The sequence below is a fragment of the Pseudopodoces humilis genome, chromosome 2 (genome assembly GCF_049639895.1).
Source record: "Pseudopodoces humilis isolate 2021_Gansu_Grassland_sample_001 chromosome 2, ASM4963989v1, whole genome shotgun sequence".
Lineage (NCBI taxonomy): Eukaryota > Metazoa > Chordata > Aves > Passeriformes > Paridae > Pseudopodoces > Pseudopodoces humilis.
Window position 1 is genome coordinate 87,359,562 of NC_142201.1, and position 12,218 is coordinate 87,371,779.

At 44.0% G+C, this 12,218-nt stretch overlaps 1 protein-coding gene across 4 annotated transcripts in view; it reads right to left on the reverse strand.

Annotated features, from left to right (window-relative positions):
* Positions 1-2,950: 2,950 nt before the first annotated feature.
* EPHA1 (EPH receptor A1) overlaps positions 2,951-12,218 on the reverse strand; it is a 33,748-nt gene continuing 24,480 nt past the window's right edge. For all 4 annotated transcript variants that reach the window (XM_088068979.1, XM_088068977.1, XM_005523812.3 and 1 more), the window contains exons 7-18: positions 11,797-11,921; positions 11,535-11,694; positions 9,462-9,558; positions 8,635-8,690; positions 8,240-8,362; positions 7,951-8,136; positions 7,449-7,510; positions 6,857-7,066; positions 6,125-6,274; positions 5,287-5,480; positions 4,826-4,981; positions 2,951-3,972 (exon numbers count right to left, since the gene is read on the reverse strand). In XM_088068979.1, the coding sequence (XP_087925105.1) occupies positions 3,894-3,972; positions 4,826-4,981; positions 5,287-5,480; positions 6,125-6,274; positions 6,857-7,066; positions 7,449-7,510; positions 7,951-8,136; positions 8,240-8,362; positions 8,635-8,690; positions 9,462-9,558; positions 11,535-11,694; positions 11,797-11,921 (1,598 nt within the window). In that variant the 3' untranslated portion in view covers positions 2,951-3,893. The remainder of the gene's footprint in view (positions 3,973-4,825; positions 4,982-5,286; positions 5,481-6,124; positions 6,275-6,856; positions 7,067-7,448; positions 7,511-7,950; positions 8,137-8,239; positions 8,363-8,634; positions 8,691-9,461; positions 9,559-11,534; positions 11,695-11,796; positions 11,922-12,218) is intronic.

Below are 12,218 nucleotides of genomic sequence, written 5' to 3' on the forward strand. Positions count from 1 at the left end.
GTAAATGTCCTGAGGTTTTCTATAGAATGAGGAGAATAAACAAATCGTACATTTATTTTTCTTACTGTAGTTTTTGCTAGTTTTTAGGCATTGTTTTGAGAGGTTGTTCCTAGACCATGATATTTAAAAGCTTGTGCCTACGAACACCAAGGGAGTACAGAGAAGCACGATGGGTAGAGAAGCACTAATTCTGCTCCTCCCAGAGCTATCAGAGGACCATAGCCTTGGTGTCTGGGTAGGGGACCTATCCAGTGGAGTTCATGGGGAATGGACTGACCCTGTGGGTTAAAGGGAGATTTCCCCTCTGAGGGGTATGGTATGTCCAGGGGGGAAATCAAAGGCAGGAAACAGGAGTGATCAAGGATAGGAAGCATCACGGGAAAAACTGACAGGAAAAGGGCACAGGAGGTGGCTGCACGTACACAGTGCACTTGTCTGGCCATGCCCTGTGTCATCAGTGCGGTCCGTCCTGTCTTCATAATAGCTTCTTTTTTTGTGTTCCCTGTGCATGGAATCTGTTCTGTGCAAATGGATCTCAGTGCCAGTAACTGGACAGACCTGAGTGCATGCATATTGTGTTGGGTGTGTATGTCCTCGTGTTACCACCAGCAAAATCAAGTCAGAGGAGCTGGTAAGTAAGGTAAGAGATTTGAGAGCCAGGGCATGGCATGGCTGTGGGTCTGGCTAAATCCTGTGAAGACCTGTGAACCAGCTTCTCAAGCTCCCAGGAGCTCTTGGGTCTGGAGACCAGCTGAAAGAGTTGAGTTTGCATCAGTGTCCTCATGCACAGGGAGACCAGGGAATCCTGGAGCCAGCTGCTGGGTAGAACCAATGTCTAAGGCTAACTCCTGGAGGGCTCCAGGGTGTCTGTGTGCATGTCTGCATGCCCACCGCTGCAGCAGAGCTGCAGGCCTTGGGGATTTGCATATCCTGGTGCCAGCAACTGAGGAGAGCAGCTCAGGCTCCAGGGCGTGGAGCCGGCTGCAGGCAGGATGGCTGCTCTTGGGCACTAGAGGGATCCATCGTACCCATGTCTGTGTTTCCCTCTAACAGGTTCATCCTGATCAGCCAGAGCTGGGAAGAGGATTAGGCTGTTTGTGCTGTGCTTGCATGTCTGCTGTGCTCTCTGCCTCCGGCCAGTCATGTACAGTGTGTGTGCGTTTATATACGTACACATTATAGACTTGGGGATTTTCTGTACATGAGTGCCTATTGGGAATGCATGCTCGGGCTTGCTACTGGCTGTACCCTGAGGACATGGAACTGAACAGCCTCTTCTCTACCAGGCCAGCTGATTCAGCAGCTCCTAACACTTGAAGTTGGAGGGGACATCCCTGCTCAGAGCAGGGTCAACCAGAGCAGGTTCCTTTTTAATATCTTTAAGGATGGGACCTGGATAATGACTTACAGCATTAACAACTCTCACTATACATTTTTTTCTCACCTTCAAAGGGAATTTACTGCATTTTGGTAATTGCATTAGCTGCTTCTTTCACTGGATAGTACTGAGGAGTGTCTGGCTCCTTTTTTACTCCCATCAGGTATTTATACACAATGAGAAAAGCCACCCAAACATTCTCCTCTTGCGGCTGAACAGCCTCCAGCTCTCTCTGTATGTCAGATTCTCTACTCCCTTCAGAACCACAGGGCCTCTCACTGGACTTGCTCCATTAAGTTTATATCCTTCTTTGTACTAGAGACCCCAAAATTGGACACAGCACTTCAGATGTCTGACCAATGCTTAAATAAAGAGGAATAATTGCCTCTTTCCAGTTACTGGTGATGCATTTGCTGAAATGCAGCCCAGGTACTGTTGTCTTTTTTTGCTAAAGAGCTCAGGTGCAACTTTCACAATGACCTGCAAGTCCTTTCTTGCATAGCTGCCTTCCAGTCCCCAGTTTGTACTGGCGCATGAGACTATTCCTCCCTGGTTGTGAAGCTCTGCATTTCACTTGGTTCAACTTCCTGAATCTCCTCTCTTCTCACCCCTATTAAGGTCCCTCTGCATGGCAGCACAAGCATCTGATGTATCAACCACTCCTACTTCTCTATCACCTGCAGTAACAGGCCAAAATTTTCATGTGCATGACACAACCTCATAAGCTTGTGTCAGCCTCACCAGGGCTTATCTGCTAGCTTGTGTATCTTCCAGGTAGCAACTTTACTGGTTATCTGTACTTCATGTTAAAGACATCTGTTACTAAGACTGACATAGTAAAATCTCAGAGCTTTGCTTTTCAGCTGTCTCTTTTGCTATAGTTACAGTGACTTGAGTAGCCGTGGTCTGTGTTGAATAGAAACCAGTCTTCTTGCATCAGGTTGCAGTTATTTAGATCTCTGCTTCTTAGCCCTCCTGTCATCTATGGTTAAGCATGGCCTCCCCAGAAGCAGCAGTGTTAATTTACAGCCTTAAGACTTTAGAGCATTATACATTTATGGAAACAGTTACCTCTAGCAAGTCACACTGCTGAATGTGAAGCACTCACCTTCACCAACCTAGACTTGAAAAATAAATCTTGAGGTAGCTGCTCTTCCCAAGTGAAAGTCTTAGGAACATCAGTGAGAATTTTTCTTTCTCCTGGACAGTCTAGTCCGCAGGAGAAAGAAGTACTACTCACATGTATTTCATCAAACACAGCAGTAGTTGCTAATATTTATGATTTAGGAATAATCACAGGATCTGTAAAACAATGGACTTGGAATGTTAGACAGATATGCCTGTAAATGGGTTGAAATAAAAAAAAATATTAAGTGACCACCTGCAAAGGTACCCTTTAATCCTAATGCAATTGCACTTCCATGTTATATCTGCAGTCAAATGGACAAAGACCATTGGCTGAAACAACAGAAGATGGATGTAAGGACCCTGCTGGGACTTATGATATGTATGCTAAAGGTCTCAATCTCACATTTGAAATAAGCCAAAGAATTCCAACACAGCCTGCTCTGCCACAGGTTTATTTACAAAATATTATTTACAGACTATAACTGTCTTGAGATCTGATAAATAATAACATTTCCTCCACAGAGAAGGAGTAAGACAGACCACCTACACATTTTTCTGTTACAAATACCCTATTCCAGCCAAACAAGACTATTGTCTCTTTTTAAAAGGGGCAGAGAAAAATGGATATGTAAAGGGTTTTCTGTCCACGGCGTAAGGAAAGATATTAAGCAGTTTCGAGAGACATAAATCTCCCCTCTGAAGTGTGCATGTGCAAAACAGCAACATGCTGAGGTGATGTGAACACACAACTTACAGCAGGGTGTGCTTCTACTCCCAGTTTCTCCTCCGAAGAAAGAAGTACACCACAGGGTGGTGTTCACGGCAAGAACAGCTGCATTAAAAAATACATGCCTTACTAGCAGCCTTGTGAAGGACTGAATAGTTTGTTCCTGATGCAAAATAAGAAGGACAGAAGGGTGCTGAAGTGAGAAGGAATGTATGCCAAGAAATGAATGAGCCCTGTCTCTATCCATCTGTATTCTTGTGCCTGCTCCCTGAATGTCCCAGTCTATCTTGAACCCTCATCTCCAATCTTAAAACATTATCCACCACCCTCCACCCACTTTGTATTCCATGTGATATACTGAAGGTCTGAAACTCCAATAAGAGGACTACAGGGCCTACTTAGTGCTGCACAGAGTGGACTGCAGAAGACAGAGAATAGTTTTGAAGACCAGTGCTCTGAAACGTACTGATGGCTGCTGTAGAGCTAAAGCAAGGGGGAACAGAAATGAGAGCAGGTGGTGTTGCCTCATGAGCTTTTTCAGTTCTATTTGTTTTGCTTTGCTTGTCCAGTCACTCATTTGGAAGCAATTGCCATAGGAATGATTCCAAGTGATATCTGGTAAGGATGGGCATTTTTCAAACTTAAGAATGCAACGAATGATCACTCCTTAAAGCCTTGGATGCTGCACAAGATCCTCTTCTGGTGGCCTGGAAGTGACACTCCCATCTGTTTCAAGTCCCTGAAGGAAATGGGAAAAGAAAGGAAAAAATGAATTGCCTATTCTTGTTCCTTCGGGACAAAGGTGTGGTTAAGGGCAGAAACAGTTACCAAGCGTTAGTTCAGAAAGCTTCCTTTTCCTCAGTGCCTCCTACTGCACCTACGTTTTCTCTTGAGGGGAAAAACTTCTAGATATTCCTGCCCTTCTCTGGCTTTCTCTGCCTACCCAGTTAACTGACCTCTTCTACCTCGTGGCTAGGCCTCTGCTCCCAGTAAATCAGGACTTGTGATTAAATCAGCTTGTGATAGGAGCCATGTCTCAACCCTTCAGCAGGTCTGTGCCTGCTCATTGGTTTCACGAGTTTAATTGCCCTGGCTGGAGCTGGCTGAACATCCCTGACAAAATAACACAGCTGTTCTGAGTCCTTCTGAGTAGCCCAGAAAGATTTGCTCTATGACACAACAGTGCCTGCCTCATGGAGTGGGGAGGGATATCATTAGTCTATATAGAGTTTGTGGCAAGGAAATTATCTTACAAAGTCCTACAAGGATGGGGAGATGGTCAGGTTAGAGATCTGTTTGCCATCTATTCTTTCCCCTTACTGTTTGTCTCTGATGTGAGTTCAGAGCAGCTGAAGAGCCCTGAAAAGCCTCAGGCATGGACATGGATAGTTGGGGAATTAGTCTCAAGTTTGGGCTGCTCCCAGTTCTGGGCTGATTCTTCCCTTTTAGGTCAAGAAGCTAGTCCACTTCCATTTCACTGCATGGAGAAGCCTTCCAAGTAAGTATGAGTGCCTGTTCAGATCGCACAGGGATGAGCACAGCTACTTGTAGCACAGCCTGAGGAGCCTTGTGGGAGCCTGGCCTGCACTTACTCAGCAGTGAGCTCCAGAATGGACTCCATAGTGTCCAGGCCAGCAGTGCGGAAGTTGGAGATGTAGCGCTTCATGCGAATGGATTCCAGCCACTCAGGGATGGATCGGTAGGGGATCCCATCAGATCCGCTGCAGCTGGGGAGACGGAGTGTTACCCTAGAGACACATAAACCCTTCATCAGCCAGGCAACCACCTGAAATGCACTAGGAAACAGTAACCAAAGGGGAAGCAAGCACCCTCTGCCAGGGCTGAGCCACCTAATCTGGTCTCTGCACAGTGAGGTCAGAGCAGGCCAATAATGACTCTGCCCTCTGTCACCAGGAGACAGAGATGACCACTATCTGTTGCACACAGAGCACACAAGATGCATCTTTACAGTCTGCATTGCTCACACTGCCTCTCCTCCTGCTGGGGACAGGGAGGTGAACAACCCCTGCTCCTCTGGTGACAGCCTGATTACCTGGGATCAAAGTCTGCAACAGGCCGGAGGAGCTGGGGACTTGAGATGAAATGTTGCAGCTGTGCCCGGATTTCCTGAAAATGAGGCCGCCTCATCCGATCGTGTGACCAGCAATTCTTCATGAGTTCATAGAGGATAGATGGGCAATCCACAGGCGGGGGGAGCCGGTACCCATCCTCTAAGCTTTTCATCACCTGCACAGAGGACACAGAGAAATCTGGCCAAGAGCAGAGAGTGCTGAAGAGGAGCCAGAGGCCTCCCTCCATTTACCACTTCACAGTGTGCAGTCAGGTAGGGGTTGGTGCAGGTTACATGTGTATGACACGGGGTTTGGGCAGCACGGTACAAGATCAAGACACCTAAGGGATGCCAAAATCTTAAGTGGCATATGCATGTATTTCCAGTCCTTTACTTTATAGTTTAGCTCCCATTTGCCACTCAGGACATGTTCATGAGAAGCGAGGACAAAATGGTCCTGGCACAGGCACAGTGAGAGAAGGGGAACCAGACTCTGAGGAATAATTTTAACAACACATGCTGAGCCTAGAATGAGACCAGACATAATGCTCCAGAGCCAAAGGAGAAAACAAAACCAGTAGAAGTATCTCCAGATCCAAATGCCATGGCTGATTTAAACACTCTTCAACTTGGCCTAGTGCTGTTGACACCTCAGTACTTATTGCCCTTGACTTGGTTACCCTGATTTTCAGCAGGGAAAGAAACACAGTAATGTGTTCAAAAGAAAGTCAAGACTACAGGCTGAGGGAGATCTACAGAAGTTTTTCCCCATATGCCTCATTTATTTTTTAAATCAGCTCTTGAACTCAGCGTCTGTTACCTCTTGATTGGTCATGTGCCCATATGGCTTGTCACCAAACGAAAGCACCTCCCACATGACGATTCCAAAGCTCCAGACATCACTGGCTGAGGTGAAAATGCGATGGGCAATGGCTTCAGGGGCTGTCCATCGGATAGGAATCTTACCACCCTGTAAAAGAGCAGAAACATAGTGTATCCAGCATGTATCATTGAGTTGTATTTCTCCAGCCTTTTCATACAAGGACCTTACAAAGTGGTTCAGAGACTGAGCCCACTTCATTTGAAGTGACATGTAGTCACCCCAGGGAAATTTCTCAAAAGAAGAGAAATATTCTTGGAAAGTAAATGAGTTTAAGCCCTCTGTTCAGCTGAACGCTACACAAAATCTCTGCTGTGGGAGTAAGAACCTGATATCAGTCACAGCCCTGCTTTGAAGGACACCACGCATTAGAATTACTGGAGCTTTCATTGAAAGAGACATGGAGATGACTCTAGTCCAAAATTCTGATCACAGCAAGGCTATCTTCAAAGCTAGATTTAGTAACTGAGCTCAAGAGATCAGACCTCCTACTTTGCTTCTCATTTTAACACCACAGTCCCTCTGAATTTTTTAGCATACAAAATCAACATGGACTCCAGAGACAAAAGTACCACCTTCTGAACCATCCACACCATGACTTGCAGTTTTACTACAGATTTTCCTCAGAGCCTACAGTTAACTTACAAGGCTGTAAGACTGCCTTTGTGTTACCTTGGTTTCATAGGTTCCTTCTGCATCATTCTCCAAAATTCGGGAGAGACCGAAGTCAGACACCTTGCACTGGAGGCTGCGTGTTACCAGGATGTTGCGAGCAGCCAGATCCCGGTGCACATAATTGTGCTCTGAAAGGTAGGTCATGCCAGAGGCTATTCCCTGCAGCATGCTCACAAGCTGCACAGGGCTAAATTTTTCCTCATTCTCCTGCATGGAAGAAGAAGTGAGAGAAGTGTCACCAATCCGCCTGGTTTCTAGTCACTGACCTTATCAACACACGAAAGTGGACAGTGGTGAACAAGCAAAAAGGCAATGCTGCAGCCCAAAGGCTCCAACGGGTTGTCACTAAGGGACTGGTGGTGATCTCCAGTCATCATTAAGCAGTTACATCTCAACTACCAAAGATGCCACTCTTGTCACTGAACAAATTGGATGGCATTAAGCTTCTGCTGCCAACACTGGAAATGTCAGTAAGAAGAAAGTAAGTGGATGTCTGGATCTTGCTTCTAGATTTATTTTAGGGCCCTAAATCCAAGTCAAGTGCAAGTTCTGGTAGTTCACAAGCCTATTACAGATTGGAGTTTCTCACCCGGAGGAAGGTATCCAGTGCTCCATTTTCCATATACTCAGTGATGATCATCATTGGCCTCCCTTAAGGAAGACAAGAGGGTTTCAGCCTTTTTCAAATTCTTCCACTCTTGCCTTTCAAAGCTCTCCATATTCCCCAACACAGAGAACCATGTCCAACCCCAGCTAACACCCTCACTCCACTGGCACAGCTGGCTGCCCCTTCTCCTTACATATCTCCCAATGACCTTGTACTCCTCCTTGTATTGCACATATGACCCTGCAGCATCCCTCCCACTATCCTGTCTTCTCATCTACTCACCAGCCCTAGAAGATCTCTCCTAGCACTGCCTCAGAACTCTGTTGGAAATCCATACCTCTCCTCCTCCCCTCATTCTCTGACATGACAATGCCTGTCTTCTCCCAGAACAGCCTCTCTGACAGAAAACTCTCTAAGAAAGGCCTGAGAAGTGTGCCAGTTTCTGCTCTCATCCCAGAACTCTCTGTCACACACTCTAACTCACTTTTGGTGACAACTCCCTCCAGACGCACAATGTTCGGGTGATTGAACTGCCCCATAATTGTTGCTTCACGCAGGAAGTTCCACCACTGTGAATCTGAATATGTTGACTTCAGAGTCTTGATGGCAACCACAATACGTTCTTTCCCTGGGAGTCGCAGGGACCCACGATAAACCTCCCCAAACTCCCCTGAAGACAACCAGAGACAAAATGTCACACATGAACTCGAGGATAGGCAGCAAAACAACAGTATGGGGAAACTGAAAGATGGGGAGAGCAATAAGTAACTCACCCTCTCCAATCACATTCTCCATGGTGACACAAGAGATGTCCAGTTCCTTAGTGAATTCCAGCACCCCTCTGCTGGGGTCATCATATGGTTGCAGGTCTACATAGGGTTTCAACCAGACCTTCTCTGTGGTAAAGGGAAATAAAAGAGCAAATTAACCTGTAGACTCTTTGGATAACCATTTTAAAGCATAACTACAAAAGCAGAAGTGAATCCACCAGCTTCTGATGCAGAAAAAAAATCTATCAAACCTACACTGAAGAGTAGAACTGTTGTGGGAAGAGGCATATTATAGCAGAAAAGCCATGCCAATGTCTGGTCTCAAACTAGTGCTTCTTTTCATTCCTTCCATCACATTCTAGGCTTCCCCCTGGTTTTATTACCCCTTTGAACCTCACCTCGCTCAAAGCCCGAAGTATTGTAATCTGGCCGTGCACGTCTCCGACGGCCCCTCCTGGAACATCAGAAAGAGTCGTGAAAATAAAATGGTCAGCAGATAGGAAAGGGAAAAAACAAGACTTCCAAGGTTGGTTGGTTAGGGACCAGGTTGATTATGGTTCAGGGTAGCACAGAGCAAAGTGGAACCACACACTGCACCTACTTGGAAAAGTACAGCTGGCAATAAATATTAATGCTTCATTAATATTTAGAAATGGAGTTTTATTTTCATACAGGGAGCTCTATGCAGAGTTACAGATGAATTTCTGTTTATTTCATGTTTTCTGTACACTTTAAGTAGAATATCTGATTTTCTTAAAACCAAGCAATAGCAGCCTTATAGACATTGAGAAGGAAAGTAGCATTCTGTATATGGGTAGAGGAGCCCAACAGTAATGGTATGTGGAAAACAGTTTGAAATTACTGGATACATGTATTACCACTCAGCTGGTCTGCAGCTATAGAAATGATTGTACCTTAACAATGTTTTTATTCCTCTTTAATGATAACAATATGATACTTCTGGATTATAATGAAACTGAGAAATCATGACACATTCCTCTGCTCCCAACAGCAAACATTATCTTACAATATCAATCCCCCGAACCCTGCTAATCAAATTTACTGAGACCCTTCCCATCTTGCTGCAGCACACTGGTGTATTTCTTCTCTAACTAACCTCTGCCTATACAATGTCCTGTGAGAAATCAACCTCCCTTTCTCAAACTCGCATAGCTCAGCTCTTCCTACATCTATACCTTTCTCAGTACCAAAAATCAATACTTACTTTCGCCGAAACATGAGAAATCCCACAATCAGCCCAATAAATAGGAGAACTCCAAAAATAATAGAGACTATGACTCCACCAGACAGAGCTCCCGTGTCTGCAGAAACAAAGAGAGAGGCCATATCACTTAAAAGACTAATATCTGTTTGTCTGGAACATACTGACCAGCTTCTACCAGTTAATGGCATTAGGCAAGTTACAGCCACTTGTCGTCCAGGCAGCAGAGCCACCAGATGTCTCCTTCCATTTATGTTCTCAAGCTAAAGCTAGGCATTTCCACAAAGTACATTTGAATTCATCAGAGAAAATGCTTTATTGCCTCTGCTGGTCTTTTAAAAACCTATTTCCCATAATTTAAAAAAAAATAAAATTAAGAACTTAAAATGCATTATGGAGAAGTAATGAGAATCTACATAATTTTAATATTTTCCCTAAGAGATTTAGGAAAACATCCAGAAGAAAGAAAAATCCCCAATTTTTATTTTTTTTTTTTAATAAATGAGTAAATTTTAAAGCAAGGAACAGATGATACACAGAACTGTGTTTCATCTGTGTAGGGAAGTGTTTCCTAATATCTAGTCCAATGGTCAGCATCCATAAAGCCTAATTAACACTAGTTATTCTTCCTCTGACTCATCCCACTAAAATTATTTAAAAATCACCAGCTTAGTTAAGCAGAAATCAAGAGACAGAGCTAATGTCCTTGTTTTGTTAAAATCAAAAAGCAAAGGTTTGGAAGGCGAAATAGTATCTTTACCAATAAAATGGGCAAGCTTTTAGAGACATAGGACTTCTGCAGGAATTTAAGGGATCTAAATTAGCAAATTCAAATTTAAATCAAAAATTGACACTCCCTGAAAATCCTGCTACACTAATATTCCTAGACTGTAACAGCTAAAAAATGCTCCTAGTATTATCAAACAAGAACTCTCATCAAATGAAACCTTGCTGGCACTTCTTTTTAATCCCTTTCATATTCAAAATACCTTTGTCTTGGCATGATAAAGTGATCAACTTTCATTTCAAATAAAATATAGTATTGATGAAAGTATTTTCTAACTTATTCTTTCTTAAAACAATTGTGCATGCTAACTTAGATCTTTTTCACAGGGCCTTTGTACATTATTTAATCGGTTAAACATAATTTTTGTTATCATCGTTTGTTACTGTGACTTCATGAAGATTTTACCTAAAGCTCCTGGTGCCAAAAAGGACCCAATCTTTATATTCCAGTAATGGTATCCCAACTCCTTATCAGCTTTTACACTGTTAATTTAACTATTTAGTTACATTAAGGCAGGCCTTAGCTTTCTTCCTTGTGTCCTTATTTCATTACAACAAAAGTAGTCTTTCAAATGTAGCACTTCAATACATGTATTTCTAAAGTTATACATAGGGTCAAAAGGAATGAGTCTGTGTAATGAAGAGAGAGCAAATTCCATTACAGAAAACTTTAGATTAAGGGGAAGTTTCTGGGCGAGCCAGGGAAAGAGGAGGTTGGATGTTCTTTGACACAGAACAAAGGTCTTTTAGTGGCCCTGGAAGCTTGGCCTTCTACACATTGTACTTCGGTGAAGAACTTTTTTCAGTGGCACATACCATCCCTTTGGGCAGAGCTACATTCAGGAGCTGGACTACATACAGTGGACCTGATAAAGCTGGAAAATAATAGTGCTGAGGTCTTCTGAGTTCTCCTTTTCACTAGTAAATGGCACACAAAAGGAGGCATATGGTAATCATTTTACCAGCATTCAAACTTAGAAACATTAGCCAAAATTAAAATGTCTTTCAAGAACTAAATGAAGGTCTGGTTAAGTATTGTGCCAGTACAATATACTAAACTGAGATTGATCAGGTTTAAAGGGGAAAGTGCAAGCAGATTTTATAAGACAGCAAGGAAACAAGAAAAATGCTTACAAAGCAACAGGCTTGGCTCTGGTGACAAGGAACTCAGGAGAGTGGTGTCTTGCCTTACAGCCAGCAGAACAAAAAGAGATCCATGTGTCATGAGAACATACAATCTGATGGGGAAGTGAGTTTCTCACAGATGGGATACCAGTGCTTGTCCTTTACCTGGTGGAAGGGTGCGAAACTCCTGCTCTGGGGAGTAGGGCCCAGGCCCAAGGGGTGTGATGGATCTCACACGTAGCAGGTAGGCTGTGTCTGGCTGCAGGTCTCTCAGAGTGACATTCGGCTCAACAAGGTGCTTCACTGTGTAACGTGCCTCCTCTCCCTGCAGGCACCAAACAGGATCAAGTAACAAATGCATGCTGAACAAGAGGACACTTCCAGCCCTTTGGGTAGAAGGGGGAAGAGCAAATCAGGTAGGCCTTACCTTCTCAAAGAACATGACCTCATACTCTACTGAGGTCCGGCTGCGTTGCCGTGGGGCAAGCCAAGAAACAGAAAGACTACTGTCATCTCTCTGTGTCAGAATAAACTGGGATACTGTCACTGGAGCTGCAGTGGGAGAGAATAGAGAACATGAGGGAGAAATACAAACAAAATGCCAGCTACATCCTCTCTCCACCAGAAGCTTTGGTCATACCATGCAACTGGAACTGAGTCTCGTTGCCACTGTCATTTTTCTCTTGTGTGGTGGAAGGGAAATGAGATCTCTGGTTGTAATTAATTGCTTTCCATGAATAGTGTGCTTCTGCCCCAACAGTGGAAGCACAACTTTGTTTGGCCCTCAACACAAAATCTGTGCTCCAAGAAATTACATTTATTCCAGGACTGCACTGAAAGTGTCCAATT